Below are 24123 nucleotides of genomic sequence, written 5' to 3'. Positions count from 1 at the left end.
AAGCGGGCATCGCAGAGGGACGCGTGTCCTCTCTGGGCAGCTCCTCCCGTCCTTCCCTCGGCAGCCGTCTCCACGTGGTTCCTGTGGGATGCTGCTAAAGGACGTGGGGGGGTGCTTTCTATTCACCGCACCCCAGTTCCTGCTCCCCCGGGTTTATGTTTCTCTGGTCTTAAGATGAACAATTCTATTTGCTTTGTCTGGGGCAGAATCAGAGCCAGGGGACCACTGAATCGGCGGCTCCGGCTGCCCCGGGGTCCCCCGTCCTGCACACCGTCCAGTGGACAGGCCTTCCTGAGTCGGGCCACCCAGCCGCGTCCCTGGAGTCTGATTCTCCACGCCGGCACCTGGTTCCCACAGCGGGCTGAGGTCCCCGTCCAGGGGCCCATGGGGGAGCTGACGGTGCCAGGCAGCATGGGTGATAAAGGAGGAAGCTGCTCCCACTGCCTGGCCCCGACCCCGGGAAGCAGAGGTCCTGCCAGAAACCCGACATTCCCAGAGGGACCTGAAGGCCTGGCTGCTCCTGGGGCGAGCCCCCTCTCCCGAGGCAAGGAGGGCTTGCTCAGCGCCCCCGGGCCACCCTCTGCTCTCCCCGTCCCCCCACTGCCACCCCAAACCTCAGTGAAGATACGGAGTGCTGTAGAGCTCACCCAAGGCCTTACGCCTTATTGGCTGAGCTGCCCCACGGCCCCATTCCTCGCCCCGGAGCAGGTCTCAGGGAAGGCGGGGGACCAGGAAGCCGCGTGGGCCCTACCGGTAGCCCTTCCGCTGGCTGCCTGCCCGACCATGCCGAGTCACCGCGCCTCTCGGGTCTTGGTCTCCACATCTGTGCGTGGGCTTACGTGCCTTCCCCGCCAGCCCGGGCAGCTGTGCGGACGGCTGGGTGAGCTGGGAGTGGGAGAGAGCTCGGCAAGGGGGGGCGCACAGAGCAAAGTAGGCAGGTGCCTTGATAACAACTGGGGCCCGGCCTCGGAAAGGGGGAAGCAGGCGTGAGCCTTGATGCTTCCGACACCCATGATCCGGTCCTCTCCATACCCTTCCATGGAGACCATCTGGCCCTGGAGACATTGGGTGTGTAAGCAGCGGGTCACACCTGTGTACACTCAGGGAAGGTAGGACCTCCCTGGGGCGTTTTGATTTTAAAACAATGGAAGGAGAGGAACCTAAGCTGACGGCACCGTGACGCCCCAGTGGGTGGGAAGACACGGGCAGGGTCCGCGTGGCTGCCCCGTGGGCACCGGGAGCCCACCTCCCGCTGCGGGCCGGGCGGCAGGTGCAGGTGCAGGTGCGGGCCTGCAGGAGGGGGGAGGGAGCCCAGCCAGCGCTTCAGGGCCCCGAGCTGCCACCCCAGGCCACGGACACGGCTCGGACGGGAGTGAGCGTCCCACGGCGGCTCATCCGGGGCGTGCGTGGCTCAGGTGGCTCGGCCTCTCTCCCCTCCCACGCGGACTCTCAAGAGCAGCCGGAGGCTCTCGGTTCACACCCACTCCCCCGTGCGGGGCTCGCCGGGGCCCAGGCGCAAGCTGTGTGCAGAGGCGGGCACGCGGGGCGGGCACGTGGCCTCAGGATCACAGGAACCACAACAGGCAGCGGCCTCTTGGAAGACGTTTTCCCAAACGTCGCCTCGGGACTTTATTAGCTCTTTGAAGCAAGGAGACCGAGAAGTGCCTCTTCCTCCCGCCCCTGGACTTGCACGTCGTCCAGCAGGGCCCCGTGTGCTCATGCTCTGCCCCGGGGGAAGGCTGGTGACGGCGGCCCCCCGTCGACGACACCGGGCCTGTTGTCAGGGACCTGCCCCTCAGCAAAAGGGCCACCGCCTTCCACCCAGAATGCCTTCTCCTCCTCCCAGAGGGCGTTCTCTTCCTCCCAGAGGGACTTCTTGTCCTCCCACAGCGCCTTCTCCTCCTCCAGAAGAGCTCTTTCCTCGACCCATAGGGCTTTCTCTTCCTCCCACAAGGCCTTGTCCTCCTGAAGAAGGTTCCGGTCTCTTTCCCATAAGGCGGTGTCCTCTTTCCAAAAGGCCTTGTCCTCCTTCCAAAAGGTACGGTACTTCATCCAAAAGGTCTTCTCTTCTTCTCGGAAGGACTTTTCCATTTCCCAGAAGGTTTTTTCCTCTTTCCAGAAGGTTTTCTCCTCTTCCCAGAAAGGTCTCTCCTCCTCCCAAAAGCCCACGATCTGACCCCGGAAAGCACGGATCTTGCCTCGGAAGTTCCACATCTCCTCCCTGAAGTCTTCTATTTTCTCGTGAAAAATTTTCATCTCTTCCCGGAAAACCTTTTCCTCCTGCAGCTTGTGGATTAGTTTCTTCTGGCGAATGTTGGGTGAGGAGCCCACCGCGGCCCGGAGGCAAGCCAGCCCCGTCCATTTGCGCACCTTGAAGGGAAACATCTTCTCAGGCAGCCGGAATGGGGGGCGGAGGACAGGGCTGCCGGCCACGTCCAGGGCAGCTGGTCAAACCCTGCGGGGCACCACAGAAGACACGGTCGTGAGTATCACACGCCAGAGAACAAGCCCGTGGGCCTGGGAAACGGAGGGTGAGACCCACTGACCTAGGGGGCCTATTTTAGTAGAAGAGTCTTTTTTTGGGAACCGAGGCTTAAAACAGTAAGGCGAGAGACCATGCCGATTTTGGCGAGGGAATGGGAAAGAGGAGCTCTCACAACATGGGGCGATACTGACCCACAGGGAGGACACTTCGTAACCCAGCAGCTGCACTTCCAGATCATGTCCCCTGAGGAACTTATGACTCAGGCCCCAGATGCAGGAACAAGAATGTTTATGAAGGGGCGTCTGGGGGGCTCAGCGGTGGAGCACCTGCCTTTGGCCCAGGGCGTGATCCCGGGGTCCCAGGATCGAGTCCTGCATCGGGCTCCCTGAATGGAGCCTGCTTCTCCCTCTGCCTGTGTCTCTGCCTCTCTCCATGTCTCTCATGAATAAATAAATAAAATCTTAAAAAAAAAAAAAAAGGGATGTTTACAGAGCTTTGTTCAGAAAAGCTCAATGCTGGAAACAATCCAATGAGCCTCACAATAGGATGGAATTTAAAAGTGGTAGTATAGGGGCAGCCCAGGTGGCTCAGCGGTTTAGTGCTGCCTGCAGCCCAGGGCCAGATCCTGGAGACCCAGGATCAAGTCCCACATCAGGCTCCCTGAATGGAGCCTGCTTCTCCCTCTGCCTGTGTCTCTGCCTCTCTCTCTCTCTCTCTGGGTCTCTCATGAATAAATTAAAAAAATATTTAAAAAAATAATAAAAATGGTAGTATATTCGTCAATGGATAGCATAGCTATGTGCAACAGTGCGGGTGAGTCCTATAAACACAATGTTGAAAGAAAGAAGCAGGATCAACGAATTTCAAAAAACAAACTTCCCAAACAGGCAAAAATCTACTGTTTATGGAAATATACATAGGTGATAACACAAAAAGGCACAGCGAGGAAGTGAATCCCGTAAGTCCCGAAGGTGGCTGCTGGTGCAGGGGTGATGGTAAGGGCGTGACTAGGCGAGGACACGAGGGCCTTCCGAGGGGCCGGCGATCCTATTTCTTTACTTGGGTGCTGGTTGCATGTGTGTTCCCTATAAAAATGGGCTAAGATGCACGGGTCTACTTTACGTACTCTAGTAAATGTATTATATTTCACAATAAAATATAAGCTCGGGAGAAAGGAAGGAAAGGTAAGAAAGAAAAGAAAGGGAAAGAACAGGACGGAGCCGAAAGAGGAACGCCTTGTCCCGTAGCTGAGGTATGAGATGCGGCAACCGTCAGGCCTATCCACAGACACTCCAGGAACGACAAGGGGTGACAAAGGGTGACAAGGGCTGGACACGGGATAACGGGGAGAAGCCTGGAGGGCAGGGGTGCATGCACCTGCTGAGGACCCTGATTCCCATTTGGGACTTTCTGGGTGGGCCTCGCCGAGCACCACGCAATGGAGCGTCAGCAGACTCCGGATTGCTCGTCAGCCATCCCAGTGAACGTGTGTTGAAAGCACAGCCCCTGCTCACCGGTTCGGGCCAGGAGCCTGTGACAGCCGCAGCGGTGTCTCTGGGACTGGCCTTACCCTTACCCTCCCGTCCGCCCCTGCGTAGCCCCGGAGCGTTTCTAAAACGCATCACATCACACCTGCTCACAAAGCTCCAAAGACCCCAGAGGTCAAATCCAAACACCCGAATGAAGGCCTCTGCGACCTTAGTCCTGCTTGTCATTCCCTTTACTTTCCCACTGTCCCCAAAGCTAAGTGTCAGTAAGAACAGGCTACATCCAGTTCTGCGGACAAGACCCTCGGTCCCTGCCTCTGAGCCAAGGAATGGGCTGCATCCTCTGCACAGGTTGCCTTCCCCTCCATCGTGGGCTAGAATTCCTGTCCACGCCGTCCCCTCTGACAGTTACTTGGACCCTCCATGGCACCCAGGTGGCCAGTCAGTTAAGTGACAGATTCTTGGTTTTTGGCTCAGGTTGTGATCTCAGGGTTGTGAGAAGGAGCATCGGGCTTGGTGCTCAATGAGGAGTCTCCTTGGGATGCTCTCTCCCTCCGCCCCGCCCCGCCGTGTGTGTGTGTTCTCGCTCGCTCTCTCTTTCTCCGTCTCTCTTAAATAAATAAAGAAGTCCTAAAAAAGGGGGGGGGGTATCCCTGGGTGTCTCAGTGGTTTAGCATCTGCCTTCAGCTCAGGGCGTGGTCCTGGAGTCCCGGGATCAAGTCCCACCTTGGGCTCCCTGCATGGAGCCTGCTTCTCCCTCCGTCGGGGTCTCTGCCTCTCTCTCTCTCTCTGTGTCTCTCATGAATAAATAAAATCTTAAAAAAAAAAGCTACTTGGACCCTCCAGACACAGCTAATCACCACCTCCTTGCTACTACGGTGTCTACTGACTCCCCTTATTTACTGGTTGTGCCCGGTTGGAACTAGAGGTGTGGGCGTGCCCTGCTGCCGCCCCGTAACCCGGTCTCTAACAGGAAGCTATGGGCATAGGACATGATTGGTGAAAATATAGGTTGAGTTGAACTGAGTTTCATTGAATTTTGGAACTTTTTCTATGTTGCATTATGGTTATTGGTCCCATTTATGTAACTGTTTCTCGAGGTGGGAGAAAGTACTCCTTCTCCAAGGCCCTACGTTTATTCCTGCCCTCTACGAGAGCACAAAGCAGGCCCCCGACAAGCCTTTGCTGACGTGGGTTAGGGAACCCTAGGGGGTCAGCTGGGGTCCCGGATCGCTGTCAGCAGCAACCAGCCTTCTGATGATAAAGTCAGTAACAGCGTCAGCCACCCGTACACGTACTCAGCCCTGTCACAGGGGGCATTCACCGGCTTCCCCTGTTGCATCCTCTCAACTGGACTGTGGGGTCGGCACCTTGGTTAACCCCATTATGTAACTCAGGCTTGAGTAGGCTACAAACCCATATAAATAATTAAAGGGGTGAATCAGGATTCTGCTGGTAAGTGCTGGAAGCGCTGTACGTCCTCGAGCGGGGCTGCCTGTGAACACCATCGGGCCGGGGTTTGCACTAGGAACATGTGTGTACGAGTCAGGAGGGGCACTACCGGTGATGACTTAAGGATGACATTAAGCAATTTGGACGCTGGCCCTGTCCCTGCAGCTGCTCCCTCTGCTGGGCCGGGCCGCTGCACCCTCACTGCAGCTCCTCCAGGTCCAGCTGGCCCCCCAGTGGGCCCCCAGCTCCCTGGCCGGTCCTCCCCCGAGGGCAGCCCGAGCTGCGCTGCGGGTTCACCTCCCCCGCCCCCCACCTCTGGCCCCCTTACTCCCCGAAACCGTCTTGTCAAGCTCACTTGCTACTCGGCCCATTGTCCTCCCTGACTTCCGGGCCGTGCGGACATTGGTCCATTTGGGGCTCCTTCCCGGGGCTTCGATGACACCGGGCCTCGCTCTGGTCCCACGTGTCTAGTGCCTGGCTCGGTACCTGGCACAGGGCAGGTGCTCGCTGAACAGAAACACTTTGCCCTCTCTCTCAGCCCCCATCCCCGATGCCTGGGCCCTGGCCACACATGGCCCCTCAGTCCGCCAGGCTGCTCCGTCTCCCTGGACAGCCTGCTCAACCCCAACTCCCCTCCCCGAGCCAACCCTTCAGGACTCGTCACCATCCCTAGCAGCCTCGCCTGACACTCCTGCCTCCAAGCTCAGACTGAGCCGATGCCCCTCCTGTCCCACTGGGGACACTTTGTCTCCCATCCCCGCCCCCAGCATCCAGGGCAACGCCTGGTACACAGTACAGGTTAAGTAAATGGCAGCCGAATGAAGGGGAGTCTCTGGGTTCGAACGTTAGAGAAAAATTCATCCGCAAGTTTTGCTCACAACCAAATTATCTTTGAGGAAGAGATAAATTAAGTACAATATCCAATACGTATTGGGTGTCTATTTACATATAAAGCATAAGATATTCAAACGCATATTCAGGTATAAAACATAACACAAGACTGTGAATGTGTATCTACAGGGACAGAAAACCGTGAGTCAAAGGGACACGCCTAATCTTCACTATTACACTTCAGGACAGGAACTTACTTTAAAGGAAAATGTCATATAAAACTCTATGCTTGGAACCAATACGAAAGGCAACAGTTACTTACTGCTTAGCTGTTTCCCAACTGGGCAAGGCCTGTGGCCCTCAGAGGGCAGGCAGTCATTGTCACCTCACAGAGCCCTGATGCTGCCGGCTGTGACCCCTGGGCCCTCTCAGGCCTGACCACAGGGCAGGGAGGGCCAGGAAGGGAGAGACACTGAGGGGCAGAGACAAGGACTTCCCCGTCTTTATCTTTGCACCGGTGGGGTGGCCACCAACGACTCGCAAACGATTGTTACCTCACATTCCACCTGGATTGTGTCCGGCAGCCGCCTTCTGGAAGTCCAGTCACAGTTGGGGGTTAGTAGGGCTGCATCCCTTCTCCCGCTGCCCTCGTCGCTCGAGATGCTGTCTCGGCTTTTGACGGCTTGACTATGACGCACCTGTGCGTGGCTCTCTTCGTGTTTATATTACTTGCAGTTTGTTGAGCTTCTCGGAGATACAGATTTGGTGCAGATTTTCCTCAAATTTGAGAAGCTCTGGCCATTATCTCTTCAAATATTCTTTCTTCCGCTTTCTTTAATCTTCCTCTAGGATTCCTTCTATATGGAAGTTAGTAGCTTGATGGCGTCCTGCAGCTCTCTGAGGCTCTGTGCACCTTCCTTCATTCCTTTTTCTTTCTTTTGATTAGACTGGGTAATCTCAAGTGATCTGTCTTCAAGTCTACCGATTCTTTCTTCCACCAGGTCAAGTCGATTTTGATCCCCTCTATTTTTCGTTTTCAGGTCCAGACTTTCTATTTGATTTTTATTTTTAAATGATTTCTATCTATTTATTGATATTCTTTATTTGGTGAAGCACAGTGCTCATGCTTTTCTTTGGTTCTTCAAGCATGGTTTCTTTTAGTTCTTTGACCATATATTTTTTAAGACTTTATTTATCTATTTGATAGAGACAGCCAGCCAGAGAGAGAGAGAGAGAGAGAGAGAGAGAGAAAATGAGTGGGGGAGGGGCAGAGGGAGAGGCAGGCTCCCCACTGAGCAGAAAGCCAGATGCAGGGCTCCACCCCAGAACCCTGAGATCATGACCTGAGCCGAAGGCAAACACTTAGCCAAATGAGCCACCTAGGCACCTCTCTTTGACCATATTTATAATAGTTGATGTAAAATCTTGGTCTGGGAAGACCATCATCATTCCCCTTCCTCAGAGATAATTTCTAACCCAAAAGAGAATAGCTCAAAATAACAGTTTCTATTGACCATTTTTCCTCCCATGTGTAAACAGTTCTTTCCTCTCTGTGTGTCTTGTAAGTTTTAGTTGAAATTGGACGTTGAAAATAATATAATTTTAAATAATATCACCTTAAATAATAAAATTATAATACAAATAATATAACATGGCAGCCCTAGAAATGAAAATCCCCCTCCTCAGGTTTGTTGTTTCTTTTTTGTTGTTGTAGTTACTATTTATCTAGTGACTTTCCTGGATGAGTTCTGAAAAGTCTACATTTTTTGTCGTGTGGCCACTGAAGTCAGCTTGCTCAGCCTAGTGGTCAGTTAATGATTAAACTAAGGGATTTCCTTGAAGTGGTAAGTCTCCCTTTCTTTGCTGGGGGACTGGGTACAGGTGTGTGTGTTGCCTCGTGCCTTCAGGGCTCATGCAGGTGGTTTACAATTCTGTGTTAGCCTTCACTTCTTTGCTTGTGCGAGACCTCAGGGTCAGCCAGAGGTGAAAGACCGTGACCTTAGGTCTTTCACGGACACGTATACAGTCACATACATGTGACCTTCAAGATTCTCATATGTTAGAACTTTTCAGAGTCTCCATATTATTCCCCAGTTTTCCCTTTTCGGTTATTGCTCAGCTTCTTATTAGCTCCAACTGTTAACACTGCCTCAGGAAATGGAGATATTAAAAAAATTCCACTATTTTTTTTTTTTTTTTGGCAAATGCCCTGAGGATAGGGCTATTTGCACAAAATAGGCATTGACTTAGGTCCAATAATGACAAGTCCTGTAGAGGGGAGCTTTTCATTGAACTGCCAGATTAGTCAAATGGTAATGATAGTTTGGAGATGGGATTTTCGGGGGCTCCAAACCCAACCTACCTCCTTACTTGGCCATTCTAGAGGTCCCAATCATCGGTTTTAATCATTATTCTTTTCTAATATATGTACTGAAGACTATCAGTTTCCCTATAAACACACTTACTTGGATCTCACATGTTTTGATATGTCACATTTTAACTATCAAACTATTTTCCGATGTTTATCGTAATTTCTTCTTTGACCCACTGGCTATGTATAAATATGTTGCTTAATTTCAAATACGGGTATTTTCATTTTTTTAAAAGACTTTATTTATTTATTCATGAGAGACACAGAGAGAGAGGCAGAGACACAAGCAGAGGGAGAAGCAGGCTCCATGCAGGGAACCCGACATGGGACTTGTTTGCCGTCTCCAGGATCACACCCTGGGCTGAAGGCAGTGCTAAACCACTGAGCCACCCGGGCTGCCCAAATACGGGTATTTTCCAATTTCCTTTATGTTATTGATTTCTAGCTCAATTCCACTATAATCTGTGTTCTATATAAAGTATATGGTTTGTATACTTTGTATCATTTCAATTATTTTAATTTGTCAAGACTTCCTTTATGGCCCTGCATGTATTAAATTTTGATAAATGTTCCATGTTCACTCAAAAATAATTGGCGTTCTTCAGTTGTTTGATGCCATGTTCTCTCTACATATAAACTAGGTTAAGTTTTTAATTATTATTAAAAATATTCTAATTATCTATATCTTTGTTGATTTTTATACTGTCTGTTCTATCGGTTACTGAGAGCGTATACCTATAGATCTATTTCTCCTTCCGGTTCTGTCAGTTTTTGCTTTATATACTTTGAGGCTAAGTTATTAGGTACATGCATAATTACAATTGTTATGTTTTCTTAGCGTATTAACTTTTATCTTTATGAAATGCCCCTCTTTATTTTTGGTAATGTTTCTTTTCTTAAGCTTTACTTTGATATCAGGATGGCACATCACCTTTTTTTCATGTTGGCATGGTATATCTTTTCTATCTTTCCATTTCAACTTTTCTGTGACCTTATATTTAAAGTGCTGTTCTTGTGAGTAGCATATAATCAAGTTTTGTTTTTTTCCACTCTGAAACAGTTTGTCATCTCATTGGAGTATTACTTTATATTCACATTTAATATCATTACTGAGGTATATTTCAATTTGGGTCTTTCATCTTAGCATTTTTTTCCCCTAGACTCACTTATTCAGCGTTATTTTTTCTTTTTTCTTTCAGAGTAATTTCTTATTCCATTTCTCTTTATTATTTCATTAGTTATATAATCTTTTAGTAATTATCCTAGAGATTAAGATAGGCATCCTTGAACTATTAAAGTTCAATATATATTTTTACCTTTATCACATTGCTGATAATGCTACAATCTTAAAAGATTTTAGCTCCATTTACATCCCTCCCTCTCATTTTTTACATTTTGTTGCATGAATTTTAATTCTACATACATTTAAGACTCCGGAAGGCTTTACAATTACTGTTTGTAAAGTCAATACTTATTTATAATTACATGTATTTTTATCCTTTCTGGCACTCTTCATTTCTTGCTGCACCTCTATGCTTCTCTTTGAGATATTTTCTTCTGCCCCCCAAAATCACACCCTTTAGGTTTCCTTTATTATGGATCCTGTGATGACTACTCTCAGCACTTATTTGTTGAAAATACTTTTATTTTGCCTTCACTTTTTATACCATCTAACAGATTTTATTTATAAAATGGTTTGCTTAACGTGTTTCTACTGTGGCGTAAATAAATAAGCCTTTCATTTTTTTGGTCTTCATAGTATTGAGTATTTCATGGTTATAGGATTTCAAAACATTTTAAGAAATGAATTTTAACTTCTGTAAACATACTGATGACAAAATCAGCATTTGTCTCTGATGAATCTGTATTATCATGACATTGGTTCTAAATTCTTGACAAAAAGGAAGAAAATGTACTTTGGAGCTACCCAACCCTGAAGTTCAAACATCAGTAGGGATGCCTGGGTGTCTCAAGACGTTGAGCATCTGCTTTTGGCCCAGGGCATGACCCCAGAGTCCTGGGATCGAGTCCCACATCAGGCTCCCTGCTTCTCCCTCTGCCTGTGTCTCTGCCTCTGTGTGTGTGTGTGTCTCTCATGAATAAATAAATAAAGTCTTTTTAAAAAATCGGTAACTTTATTCTTTTATTCAAACATACAATCCTTTATGATCCCATTTACCTGCATTTTCAAAGTATATTTCCACTGGTTAGAGAAGTCTAGGTTAGTTGTTATTCTGGCTTTCACTGTTCTGTGAAAAGTCATCATCAATTTAAGTTTTTTTTTTTTTTTAAAGTAAGTATGCTTTTTGTTTTGTTTTGTTTTCAGCTGCTATTAAGACTTTGCCTTTTATCTTCAACAGTTTTATTTTGTGTAATTAAATATGCTTTACTTTGTATTTGTCATGCTTGGAATTTGAAGCATATCCTGTATGATTTTTATCATTTTGGGAACATTCTTGGCCATATCTCTTCAAATACCTCTTCTCAATTTCCTCTTTCTTCCATTTCCAATAACATATAGTTAAATATTTTTGCTGGGTCCCTTATGTTTATTATGCTCTTTTCTATATTCATTTTTTTTTAACTCTGTGGTTTAGTCTGTGTGTTTTCTGCTTCACTATATTCCAATTCATTATTGTGTCTTTAGCTGTGTCTTATCTGCTGTTCAACTTATCTGTTCAGCCTTTACTTTAATTTGTTGGATATCATTCAGGTCTGGAATATCCATGTAATTGTTTCACATAATTTTCACGGGGGCTTTTGCCATGTTTATTCGCCTTGATTTTTTAATCCCATGAACATATTAATAATAGTTCAAAGTGTATGTCTTATCATTTAAATGATCCAGATCTTCTGTGGATATCTATCTGTTTTTCCATCTTGGCTATCTGTCAAAACTTGTTTTCTTATATGATAGGTTACTTTTACTGATGCTCTCTTTTTCCAGAGGTTCAGAGCTCTAATTTTATCCATCTAAACCTTTTTATGTTGCTGAAACCTCTGCTCATACTTTCCAGCTTTTCATTTACTGCTTTCACTTTTGGAATCAGTTTCAAATGTCATTCACCTTTACTGCATTCCTTTTTCAGATCTTGCTCTCAAAAATTCTCTCTGACTAGATATTTCTGAGATGTCCAGCACTTCTACTTGTTCCCAGCTGGATATGTTGTCTCAAACAACCTGGTCAGCCACTCCCAGGACAAAACTCATATGGGGGAGCTTATAACCAAAGGAGTGACATGATATAACTCAAGATTGTTGGCCTAGCCAAGAGGCCCAAAGCAAATGCAAATAAATTGATAATATAATTGATATTGCTAAGATTTATTGATCATTAACTATGTGCCCAGTTGCCGTTCTAAGTGCTTTTACACGTATTTCTTCACAACAAATAAATAAATTAGAAATTATTGCTATCTCCATTTTATAGATGAAGAAAGAAATGCATATAGAAATTAAGAAACTTGCCTGAAGTCATGCAGAAGTAGAGCCCGTATTTAAACCTAGGCAGTTTTGTTCAAAATACATGTCTCTCTAATGGAGAAGATTGCAGTGATAATGAAGGCAACAGGTAGTCTGAATCATGATGGGTATTGTAGCTGGGACATCAGAGGAATAAATAGCTACAAGAAATATTTCAAAGAAAGACTCATTAGGTGATCAGAACAGTTGTGTGGGATGAAGATGGAGGAAGATGGGCAAGTCTATGGTACCTGGCTTCAGGGCCTGGAAAATGACCAGGCCCTGATTAGAAATTTGAAATTGAGATGGAGTTGATTTAGATGAGCTAGGGATCCTCAGCAATTCACAATTTATAAAATGTTGGCTGTTCCAAATAAACCTTACAGCCTTGGGGCACCTGTGTGGCTCAGGGGTTGAGGGTCTGCCTTTGGCTCAGGGCGTGACCCCAGGGTCCTGGGATCCAGTCCCACGTCGGGCTCCCTGCATGGAGCCTGCTTCTTCCTCTGCCCGTGTCTCTGCCTCTCTCTGTGTCTCTCATGAGTAAATAAATAAAATCGTAAAAAGAAAACCCACCTTACAGTCTCTGGGGGAAATAGCAAATAAACTTATTATTGCTGAATGTGACTGGAGTACTGAAAATATCTAGATCCTGAGCATCAGTGAGCTCACAGGATTGAAAAGGATAAACTTTCCCCTAGTATCACTTACTTTGCACCTGTTCCCTCAAGACAGAAAGTTTAGCTTAAATTTTGTTCAATCTTATTATTTTGAAAAATAATATTGCCAGTATTGCCAATTTTCAGAACAATACATGTTCATTGTAAAAAAAAAATATTAAGAAATAGAGCAAGGTTGAAGAAGAAAATTAAAATCATCCATAATCTCAGTGCTCAGAGGTAACCACTATTAACATTTGGGGTGTAATCTTCCACTTTTTCTCCTATGCTAATGGCTAGATATATCCTATGCGACTGGTTTTATGCTGTGCACAGTGCTTTGTGGCTTGCCTTTTTATGTAACAATACATCATAAGCACTTCCCCATTTCTTTAAATATTTCTGAGAACATGATTTTTAATAACCGCAAGAGTGCACATTCCTCTCTTTTTGGAAATTGATTTATTCTGTTAGGAATAGAGATTATTTTCCTGGAAGAGTAGGTCAAACCGGAAAATTGCTCACAGATGAAGACAATGACAAGATAATCAATCATTGCTGTCCATGGCCTCAGTCTCTGTATTGAAGGAAGAGAATTCTTTCTAGCAGCACCAGTCATAGAAAGAGATCATTCATGGGAAGTCGTTGGCCTTGTGAAGGCAGAGACTTTGTTTGGTCCTGCCATGCTCGCCCATTTTACAAAGAGCTCCTGAAATCAAGCAGAAAAAGACGACCTGATAGATAAATGACCAAAGGCTACGAATAAATTGATTACAGACTCTAGGAAAAAATTCCCAATCAACACTTAAATGCAATTTAATATAAATATTTTATTTCCAACCTATCAGATTGGCAAAAATCCAAAAGTTTGACATCATACTTCTCTCTCTGTGTGTGTCTCTCAGGAATAAATAAATAAAATCTTAACAAACAAACAAAAAGGAGATGACTGGGATTCACAGACAAACCCGAGATCTTTGACAATCTGAAACTGGAATGCACCTTGCAGATGAATAATTCCCGAGGGTTTGGTGTAAGGAATAGAAATCTCAGCTCTGACTGGCTTAATGAATAAAGAGGATTTACTGGTTCATATCAGTGGCAGGTCCCGGAGTTCAGCTTCCTGGTGTGTGATTCCGTGGGTGACAAACGCCACCGAGGACCTCGTCTCCTCTGGCCTGTCCTTTCTGCCTTCCCTGGGGTGTGCTCGGGCCGACTGCCCTTCTCGGGGGCTCGACGGCAGCCGCCGGAGCACGAGGCCGGCACACCAGTGTCCGGGACGGGGAAGCCTTGCTACCGGAAGTTTTATCTGAAGAGTGACAGACGTTTCTTCCTCTTTTCTCTGCTTGAGTCCGCTTCGCCCAAGCCACAAGCTTACCCACGAATGATAACACATTCAGGAATGTCTCCCTGCAGAGTAGTCCAGGGCTAAGCCTCCCGCCCCGTCCAGCCCAGCGGAGTCAGCCTGTGCGGGCAGGTGGCCCGGTGGGGAGACCTGCGCAAACATGGGGTGATCGCCTGGAGAGACAGGAGTGAGCGCTGAGGGAGCCACAGGCCCGCGCCCCACGATGCCCTCTGGTCTCCGGGGCGTCGGAACCACGGGATTCCTGGACGGCTGTTGCCCCTCCCAGTGGGAGCTGGGGACAGGCCCACCCAAGGGCGTCCACGCAGGGCCGAAGAAGGCTGGCCAGGCCAGACCTGTGTGTGCAGGCCTCCTCGCAGGCCGGGAGCCAAGAAACCACAAAGGCAATAGTTGCCTGACCCGACACTGCCCTGCACCCAGCTGCTGTGTGCGCCTGCTCTGACCAAAGAACGTGAGGCCCTGGGGGGTCACCTCAGCTGCCCGCAGCCCCCCAGCTGCTGGGTGACCGGCCGGACCGCCTGGCCTGGCCAGGCGAGCACGCAGCTCCAGGCAGCCTGGGAGCCGCCAGGGTGCAGAGAGCTGCTGCAGGAAATGTGGGTCTTCGACGGCAGCACCGTCACGGGAGGATCCACTCTGCCAGCAAAGCAGGTAGGGTCCGGCCCCGCCCTCACATGCCTAGGTGAGGACAGGGCAACGGAAATGAGACCCTGGGGGCTCCAACCTGTGCCCGCTCCTCCTCCTTACAGCCCACCCGGCTTTGCACGCTTGGCCTTCCAGGTGCTGCAATGGCTGGCGCCTTCACAGGTGAGCAGCTGCCCGGGTGTGGGCGCCCCAGGTTAGCAGATGCTGGGGGTGGACGCCCCAGGTCAGCCTCCCGCCGTGGGACAGCGGCGCTCCGTCCTTAAACATGAAGCTGTGCCAGGAAGAGCTGTGGGACTGAGGATTTCCAAACACGTATTAGTCATCTCAGAATCGCATGGTTGGACGTTTTAGAAAGACAGGCTTGCAGGTGCTACCCTGGGGACACGGATGCAGCATGTCCGGGGCAGGGTCCGTAGCTAAGAAGTCTGTGGCTGGGGGAGTCTGGAACCTGTGGACCAGGTTGGGGGCCGAGGCCCCTCGCAGCCCCAGGTTCCCACCTGGAAGCCTGTCGTGAGCAGTGGGAGGAACGCATGGTCATGGGCAGGGCTCTGACGTGTCGTCTGAAAGTCACATGTATTAAGGAACCTCGATGATCTAGAAGTGTGAGGTGTCGGGGTGGGAAGCTCCCTGAGGAGCTAGCAATCATTGTCACGTGGTAGTGAGATTAACCTCATGGCCTTGACTGTCACCAGTGGGGACCCTGGGCCCTGCACGCAGAACCTAGCCAGCCCTACTTCAGTGGAGCGGGTGTTGTAGGGCCCAAGGTCGCAGCCCCCCAGAGGAGAAACTAAGAGGGCATAGGGGTCGTTGAAGAGACCCCAGCCCCCTGATTGCTTAATGGGTTTGAGGTTTCCCCCTGGGGTGATGAAAACATTTTGGAACCGGATAGAGGTGGCAGTTATACAGTGATCACATTCAATGCCACAGAATACTTCACCTGAAAGATGGTTAATTTTATTTTATTAAATTTAGCTCTGCAAAAAAAAAAAAAAAAAAAGGGCAACTCAATACTAAAAAACAAAGAAAGTAACACCAACTAGTACCTTAGATGTGAAACAAACAACAGCTGACAGCTTGGTGGGAAAGAAAAGAGCAAAAAATAAAACTCTGAAAATTGCGCCGAACTCAAATAGCTAAAAGGTCTAGGGCCGGGGGTTCCCGGGTGGCTCAGAGGTTTAGCGCCGCCTTTGGCCCAGGGCGTGACCCCGGGGTCCTGGGATCAAGTTCTGCGTCGGGCTCCCTGCAGGGAGTCCCACCATGCTTCTCCCTCTGCCTGCATCTCTCATGAAAAATAAATAAAATATTAAAAAAAGAAAAAAGGTCTAGGGCCGTTTCGTGGAAAGATGGAGAACCCACCATTTCAGTAGGCCCGAAGCCGTCATCATTCAGGGAGTTCAAAAATAAATGTGTCATACGGCTCTGCTGTCCCGAGGAGACCTTCTAAGACGTTAGGTATGCCCTGCGTAGGAACTCAGGAGTGTCCTGAGAAAACAAAAATGTCCTATGCAAAACCTATCAAATAAAAGATTTTTTCTTAAAGATTTTATTTATTTATTCATGAGAGACACAGAGAGAGAGAGAGAGAGAGAGGCAGAGACCCAGGCAGAGGGAGAAGCAGGCTCCATGCAGGGAGCCCGACTCAGGACTCGATTCCGGGACCTGGTGTCACGCCCTGGGCCGAAGGTGGCGCTAAACCGCTAAGCCACCTGGGGCTGCCCCTAAAAGATAGATTTTTATGGAGATTAAAAAAAAAAAGGTTTTGGATCCCGTGGTTTAGTTATGTGGAAAATGACTTAACTGGAAGAGCTCATTCACTAACAAGGCTGCTTGAGTGAAGCAGGAACCTACAAGGCCGGTCCCAGCGACATCACCGACTCACATCACTGCATTCACTGCAGGAAGAGGGCACTGGGGAGCTGTCGCCCCGTCGTTAACGACCTTCTGTTCAGGGCGTTGAGAAAGTCCTGGAACTAGATGCGATGACGGATGCGCAGGAGTTGGGATGATGTTCGTGCCACAGAACCGTACGTGTAGAAATGGTTCCAGTGACAAAATAGTGTGTTATCTTTGTTTTCATCACAATAAAGCATGTAAGGAATAATTTTACAAACCCCATAGTACGGGGCCCTCCAATAAAGCCTAAAGAGGATCACTGTGAGCAAGTGATCCTCTTCGGTCTTTTCAGACCGAAGCAAACCTAGAGGCAAGGCAGGTACCAAGCAATACATGGAGAACCCAGGGGAAGGACGCTTGTGTTGGATTGACTAGAAGCCGCACTGCTGGGCCCTCCCGCGAGCAGCAGCTGTCCTGGCCGTCAGCAAGGAGCAGACACCGAGGTCGCTACTCAACGTTCGTCTGGACTGAAAGGCAGCTCATCTCCACGGACTTTGGCATCTGGCACTTGAAGGTCTTTGTGGAAAAAATAAAATAAAATAAAATAATAAATAAAATAATAAAATAAAATAAAATAAAATAAAATAAAATAAAATAAAATAAAAATAAAATAAAATAAAATGTCTTTGTGGGAAAAGGCTGCACCGAGCCTTGGAAAGTATCTCCGTCCGGGGGTGGGTTCCACCGGGCGTCGGGACACCTGGGGGGCGACCCTCCACTGCTGACGATGGGGGCAGTGCTCACACCTGGCTGGACCCCGGCTCAGGATCTGTAGGTCTCTGTAGGCCCGGGAACCTTATATGGTAGCACCATGGGGACGTGGCATGTCTCCTTGACGTGCCAAGGCATTCATGGGAAACAAAAACCAAACCAGAGCTAAAAAGAAAAAAAAAAAAAAAAAAAAACCAGAGCTAAAACGTTAAATGTCGTTTGAACCGAAGCCGTTGATTTTACAGCGAGCATCCCCTGCCTTGGACTCCGCTGACAGATGCGTCGATCGAGATGGCGACCGTCCTGCGAGAGCGAATTGACCCCGCAGGCTCAGCGGCTCTGCACCGTGAAGGCATATATGTCTTGCTCATGAAAGTCCTGTCGTGGGTTAGGGGCCGCCCCAGGGCTCCGGGGGACTCCGCAGGGCTGGGCGGGGACGTCACACCCCAACGACCCCGGCCTCGAGCACTGACCATCTCACCCCGTGGGTTCCAGGAGGTCAAAGCAGGGGAAGAAAATGAAGGTCATGCACGTGCCCATCTCTAAGTGCTTTGGCCCTGAAGTGACCCTGGCGCCTGGGCTGGAGCAGTCACACAGCCCGGCTACCCACCAGGGGCTAGGGCACGCAGGGGCACGCGGGGGCTCGCTGCAACCCAGCCACAGCCCGGCCGCTTGGGCCAGATTGGTCCCGAAGGGAGAAGGCGTTTCTTTCACACATTTTATTTTTAAGATTTTATTTATTCCAGGCAGCCCAATGGCTCAGTGGTTCAGCACCGCCTCCGGCCCAGGTCGTGACCCCGGGTCCCAGGATCGAGTCCCACGTCGGGCTCCCTGCATGGAGCCTGCTTCTCCCTCTGCCTGTGTCTCTGCCTCTCTCTCTGTCTGTCCCTGTGTCTCTCATGAATAAATAAAATCTTGTGCATTGGGTACGCCGGTAGCCAGGTCTCGACTGTTGGAGACTGCGGCTCTCTGATGGGCACGACTATCCCCGAGCGCTGCAGAGATCTCTATCCTGGTTTACGTGATGACTTACCCAAAAGGCTCCTGAAAGTGGCAAAATATCCCCTTTCCCAGAAACGGCTTGGTAGAAGGACTTATTTCCTCCCCTCACTTCTTTCTCTGTTTATATCTTGTTTCCCAACAGTTTGGGAGAGTCTTTTAATGCTGTATTTGAGATGATAAAATCGAAGGACAGTATACAGTCAAAAAGAATAGGACTATAGGAAGAACTAGGATGACTAGAAAGCAGTTTTCAACCCCGTTTTCTCCCCCCACAGACACCCTAGATCTGTACCCCAGACGAGTGACAAAGAAAGGCGATCATTCCCATGTGTGCCCACTCCCCTTTGCAAGGGGCAGTGGTGGTTCTAGGCCCTTAATAATTACTAAAACCTGGACTAGATATTTGTTTTTTATTTATTTTTAACATTTATTTTAATTTATTTATTTTTATTTTTATTTCTTTCTTTTTTGGACTAGATATTTGGCGTTGAGTTTCCTTGCCACCAAAGACGGAAGGGAAATATGATAATCAGCAATGAGCTGCACATTTTCCTTGGAGGGAAAAAAAATATGTCCCCTGCGGAGAAACTCGGGGTAAGTCTGCGCGACCGTATTGCTGCGCACCCACTCACCGAGGGAACGTGTGGGTGGCGGCGTCAGCATGCTACCCGATGACCAGCGGTCTCCGAATTCTAATTTATGAGGGCGTCCGTTGATGGATGGTCAGGCGGCTATGGCAGGGTGCACGTCCGGGCCAAGGCAGATGGTCCCCGACCGCGGTTCTCTGGAGAGCTGGCTTGGCCCAGAGACGACGCTCAGATCGTCCAGGGTCCTGCGTGTCGTCTGTGGGACTCCTCGTCGGGATCGTTTCCTTCGTCTGGGCTTCCTGAGCGCAGAAGAGCAGAACAAGCGCACAGTCGTAATGCAGAGCCCACCGGGCACACACGCCACACTGGTGTCGCACGGGCGGCCTCCACCTGCACAACCAGAGCGCCCGGCCGAGGGGGACGCAGAGGGCCAGCCGTCCTGGGGAGACGCACACGACGACCTCCGAACCTTCCCGGTGTGATGAGAAGGCAGAGACCAGATCCACACGGAAAGGGTCATCAGTCATTTCAAGAAAAAGCTGTAGGAAACGCGAAGTAGACGTTGAGCCCCTGCACTTCACCTGCTACCCCGGGCGGCGTGCTCAGAACCGCACTGTTCCTATTCTTTGCTTGAACCTACAGAGACGCAGGTGAAAGCGGTACAAGTGGAACCATTTCACAGGGCCCAAGCCCGTCCGTGGTCCCCAGCCCAGCCTCCGCGAGCCATCAGGACTATCCCAGGGTCTGTTGAGGATGCAGGACAAAGGTCCCCAGGGACGCGGACTCCGTGGGAGACACAGGCGGAACCCGAGCCGTTCTTTCGTGTTGCGACCCCGAGGGCACCGTGATGCCCACCCCCCAAGATTGCACGTTATTTCCATCCGTTTCAGTGTGAGACGAGGCAAAGCGGTCGGCAACTTTCATTTTTGTGCAGATGAATCATGTGCTTCATTTCCGTGGGGTCATTTTCCATCGTCGATGAAATAAACCTGGGGCAGCTGCTCCCCTGCGCCTTCCCCGGTTACCCCGGGGGATCATCCTCGGGCCCGGGGATGCTGCTCTCGTTCCTTCTTCCAGGGGGACTCCCACGGGTACGGGCTGCGCACAGAGGCCAACAGCTGCGGGGGGGGGGAGCTGTGCGAGGCAAGTTTTGCTCCATAAAACTCACAATCCTCGGGTGGGCAAATGCATTCAGGGTGGATTCTAGAAAAATGAATTAATAGAAAATCCTTATCGATTCTAGTGGTGATCTCTCGTTTTATGAGTATAGGACCAAGAAGAAAGCAAACTGGGGGATCCCTGGGTGGCTCAGTGGTTTGGCGCCTGCCTTTGGCCCAGGGTGCGATCCTGGGCTCCCAGGATCAAGTCCTGCATCGGGCTCCTGGTGCATGGAGCCTGCTTCTCCCTCTGCCTGTGTCTCTGCCTCTCTGTCTCTATGTCTATCATAAAATAAATAAATAAATCTTTAAGAAAGAAGAAGAAGAAGAAGAAGAAGAAGAAGAAGAAGAAGAAGAAGAAGAAGAAGAAAGCAAATCTCTCTTTTATAAAGATCACGTTTCAGTAGTTCACGATTCGGGTCGGCCCACTGACCCTGGCCACCGTAGGAGCCTTTTGCAATTGCCAGCAGACACGAAACAGGAGGTGGGTGTCTCTCAAATACACCTTCTGTTGTTTTTTCTACAACTTTCTTTTGCTAGTTTGCTTTTTTTTTTAAAGATTTTATTTATTATTTGTTCATGAGAGACACAGAGAGAGAGAAAGAGGCAGAGACACAGGCAGAGGGAGAAGCAGGCTCCATGCTGGGAGCCCAACGTGGGACTCGATCCTGGGACCCCAGGGTCATGCCCTGGGCTGAAGGCAGATGCTCCTCAAGGGTCCCTCTCTCTCTCTCTCTCTTTAAAGATATTTATTTGAGAGAGAGAACATGAGCGGGGGGAAGGGCAGGGGGAGAGGGACAAGCAGGCTCCAGGACCCCGCTCACCCAGCTGAGCCCCTCAGCACCCCCCAAAATGTCCCTCTGCTGATTGCCTTCTATTCACCACATTGTGAGAGGGGTCCCCGGCCCTACATAGTAGGAGATAGCTGCACACACAACACTTGACACTGCACAGGCGTCGAGGATGATGGTGGTTCATGAGTCACCTGTGCTCAAGCCCGGGGAGAGGACAGCGAGCTAGGCAGAGCCACAGGGACGGAGCGGACATCCAGACCTCCAGGGCTCGCACTCTAGTACTGTGGGGTGACGTAGCCCCGGGTCCTGGTGGGAGGATGTGACGGCCTGTCTGAGTCATGTGTTGAGCCAGTAGGGAGGTGAAACCCATCACAGCGAGGACCAGGTGGGGACGAGCGGGACCTGGGCCTCCCCAGGGGGGAGGGGCCACATGTGGTGGGAGCAAGGAGCTCACGGTAAGTCCTCTGAGCCCCGTGAGGCTCACAGATGTCAAGGCTGCCCATGAGGTTTGGGGTCTTCCCAGACCAGTCTCGACCCTTGGTTGCCTGATTTCCCTACTGCGTCCTGGACTCAAATCTGCCTTTGAACTTTCTCAACAACCAAAGCGCAAGGGAGATGCCATTGACGACGAGATGCACATCGTCCCTGGGGTAAAACACCAAAACCAAAATGGAACAAAAGGCGCCCGACGCCATCCACACGGGGTTTGGACACTCCCGCCCGGGACAGCCCCTTGGTGAGTGGCTCTGGCCCCTCCAGCCTTGTGACGATTTTCCCCACGACTGCAAGAGCTGCGGTCTGATGGGCTGCTCCCAAGCGACTATTTTACTCTTCTTTTCTTGATTTGAGGATTTCAGCTTTAAAACAGTCTGGATGTCTCCACGGCCAATAGTCATATTAATAGGAGGCGTTTCCAGATGCATGTACAGTTTGTAAGTGTGTTTGCAGAGAAGCCAGGGTGGCTCACGGCCCAGGGCGCCAGGGCAGGGAGGGGGTCAGGCCAGGCCTGCAGGGAGCCGGTGCCAGGTGGCCACAGCCCAGGCGAGGCACGGTAGGTACCCTCTGCCCCCACACGGCTCCTCAGCTTGGCCGAGTCGGGAGGAGAGCCCGGCACAGCCACCCCGGCTCGGGCTGGCCCCGTGGGCCCCGCGGACCAGGCCCCCGCTCCCGAGGGGCCCCCTACTGCCTGGGTCCCTCCCGCCCCGCTGGCCCTCGGGACCCCAGGGCCCGCCTCTTGGGCCTGGCTTTCCGTGGAGCCTGCCCGGGACGCGGCTTGGCTACACGGCTGCGAAGGCACCAATCCGCAGCCCGACCCCCCCTGTTCCCCTAAAGTAGCTGCTTCAGAACCGCCTGTGATGCTACCGCAGCGACACTCGCCTGTGGCTGAACAAGCAAGAGGAGTCGGGGGCTGAAGTGAGACCACAAAGTTCCCCCTACCGCACCCCCCAGGCCCCAAAGGGACCAGCGCTGAACTGAGCGTCCGCTTGGGACGTGTCCCCGGGTATGTGACCCCAGGTCACAGGTGCCCCCGTCCGCCTCGCACCTGCTCTGTCCCACTCGCTGGGCCACGAACTTCCATCCGTCAAGCATTTGCCTCCAAATCTGCGCAGCATCCGTAGGAGTCACCTTGGCAGCATGCTCTCGGGTGGGCCTGGGCGGCGCACCGGGAAGCCAAGCGCCAAGACCAGTCACCTGACGGTTCGCTTTGCCAAGTGACCAAGTGTAGCGCAGCTGGGAGAACAGCTGTCGTCCCCTCCCCCCCGGGGGGGGGCCTGGTGCTCCGAGCCCGACGGACCCACAGCCCCTGCTGACGTCGGTGGCCGAGCCTTCGGGACCGGCTCAGGGGACCGAGGCGCTGAGGGCAGCGGAGCGGGCGGCACGCGAGGCGCAGGCGGGCTCGGCCCGGAGCAAGCGGCCCTCGGCATCGCCGCGCGGGGCCTGCACCTCGCCGCCAGCGGGGGCGCCCACGTCACGGGGCAGCTGCTGGCACAGGTGCAGAGCAAGGAAAGGTGCTGCGGACCAGGCGCCACCTCACGCGGGCCGGGTGGAGCTCCAAGCCCCGGCCCAGAAGCCCAGGTGGCAGGTGTCGGCAGGGCTGGGCGGGGGGGGGGGGGCGGCCGGGGCCGCGGCGGGACAAGGGCCTTTCCAGCCGGTCCACCTCCCGTTCTCCACCCCACAGGCAGGGCGCAGGTGTTTCCCACGGGCCCGTGACACCGGGATGGGGACGGAGCCGTGTCCTCACAGGCAGGTGCAGAAGCAGCGCATGGCGTGTTCACCATGGAAGCTCGTCGAACCCCGAGAGAACCTTCTGACAAGCTTCCACACGGGGAGGCTGAGGACATCGCGCCAAGGGCGCCCACCCGCTGTGAGCGGTCCGGTGACCCCGCTACAGTGAGGCACCTTGGCCGGGCCAGGTCATAGGAATCGGAGAGTGCGGTGGCGGGGATGTGGCCTGCGGGGGACAGGGTGGCCGGGCGTGAACTCTGCACTTAAAAGTGATGAATGTGGTGAATTTTTTGTCATGTACACTCTGCCACAATAAGAAATAAAAAATAAAGCGAAGCCGTGTGCTCCTCCGTCCCTGCGGCCTCCCAGGATGGTGGACGGCCACCGGCCGCGGGCACACGGACACCTGCTCCAGGGCTCGCACGCGCCGCTCCTTGCCTCCTCCTCACTCCTGTGCAGGGGACTGGGCAGGCCCAGCGCTGCGCAGAGGGGAAACTGAGGCTCACACAGCTCAGCATCTCCTCTCACACATGTCATCGCTCGAGGAGGGCCTTCTGATTGGGATCCCTGCCTCCCCTCCCCTCCTCCCTGCTCCTGCCTGCCTCCCCTCCCCTTTCCCTTCCTCCCCTCTGCCCCCCTGCACCCCCCCCCCCCCGTCTCCCCTCTGCAGCCTTCCTGGCCCTCCCCCCCACCCCCACTCCGCTCGGGTTCCTGTGCACAGAGGGAAACCCGGGAAGCAAGTGGAGCTGCCCTTCAGGACCTTGGTTCCAGGAGACCCACCAGGCCGTGCAAGCCCATAGGCCGCAAGGGACCAAGGAGGCAACCAGAAAGGTGTCTCTTCTGTTTTCAAATTTTATTTATTTACGAGACACAGAGAGAGACGCAGAGACCCAGGCAGAGGGAGAGGCAGGCTCCCTGCAGGGACCAGATGCGGTACTCGATCCCGGAACCCCGGGGTCACACCCTGGGTCCAAGGCAGGCGCTCACCCCTTGACCCCCCAGGC

General features: G+C 51.3%; 1 protein-coding gene and 1 long non-coding RNA gene across 3 annotated transcripts; one reads left to right on the top strand and one right to left on the bottom strand.

Annotated features, from left to right (window-relative positions):
* Window positions 1–1592: 1592 nt before the first annotated feature.
* CCDC70 (coiled-coil domain containing 70) lies at window positions 1593–6792 on the bottom strand. Its single transcript, XM_072783239.1, has 2 exons — window positions 6578–6792; window positions 1593–2455 (listed from the first exon to the last, which is right to left on the bottom strand). Exon 2 carries the CDS (start codon window positions 2383–2385, stop codon window positions 1717–1719), a length of 669 nt encoding a protein of 222 aa, XP_072639340.1. The 5' UTR covers window positions 2386–2455; window positions 6578–6792; the 3' UTR covers window positions 1593–1716.
* On the top strand, window positions 6643–23444 carry LOC140608234 (uncharacterized). Of its 2 annotated transcripts, none has more exons than XR_012010265.1 (3): window positions 6643–6870; window positions 18833–20583; window positions 21499–22048. It is a non-coding gene; the product is annotated as an uncharacterized lncRNA (long non-coding RNA). The 2 variants fall into 2 exon arrangements; XR_012010264.1 differs by lacking the exon at window positions 21499–22048 and adding an exon at window positions 23073–23444 and having other exon boundaries at window positions 6670–6870; window positions 18833–18949.
* The last annotated feature ends 679 nt before the right edge of the window (window positions 23445–24123 follow it).

This window comes from Canis lupus, chromosome 17 (genome assembly GCF_048164855.1).
Source record: "Canis lupus baileyi chromosome 17, mCanLup2.hap1, whole genome shotgun sequence".
Classification (NCBI taxonomy): domain Eukaryota; kingdom Metazoa; phylum Chordata; class Mammalia; order Carnivora; family Canidae; genus Canis; species Canis lupus.
The sequence above is the reverse complement of the archived record's forward strand: the minus strand, read 5'-3'. Positions and strand labels throughout refer to the sequence as shown.

Excerpts from the sequence above, each read along its gene's own strand:
- CCDC70 (XM_072783239.1), bottom strand. The coding sequence starts at position 2,385 with ATGTTTCCCTTCAAGGTGCGCAAATGGACGGGGCTGGCTTGCCTCCGG.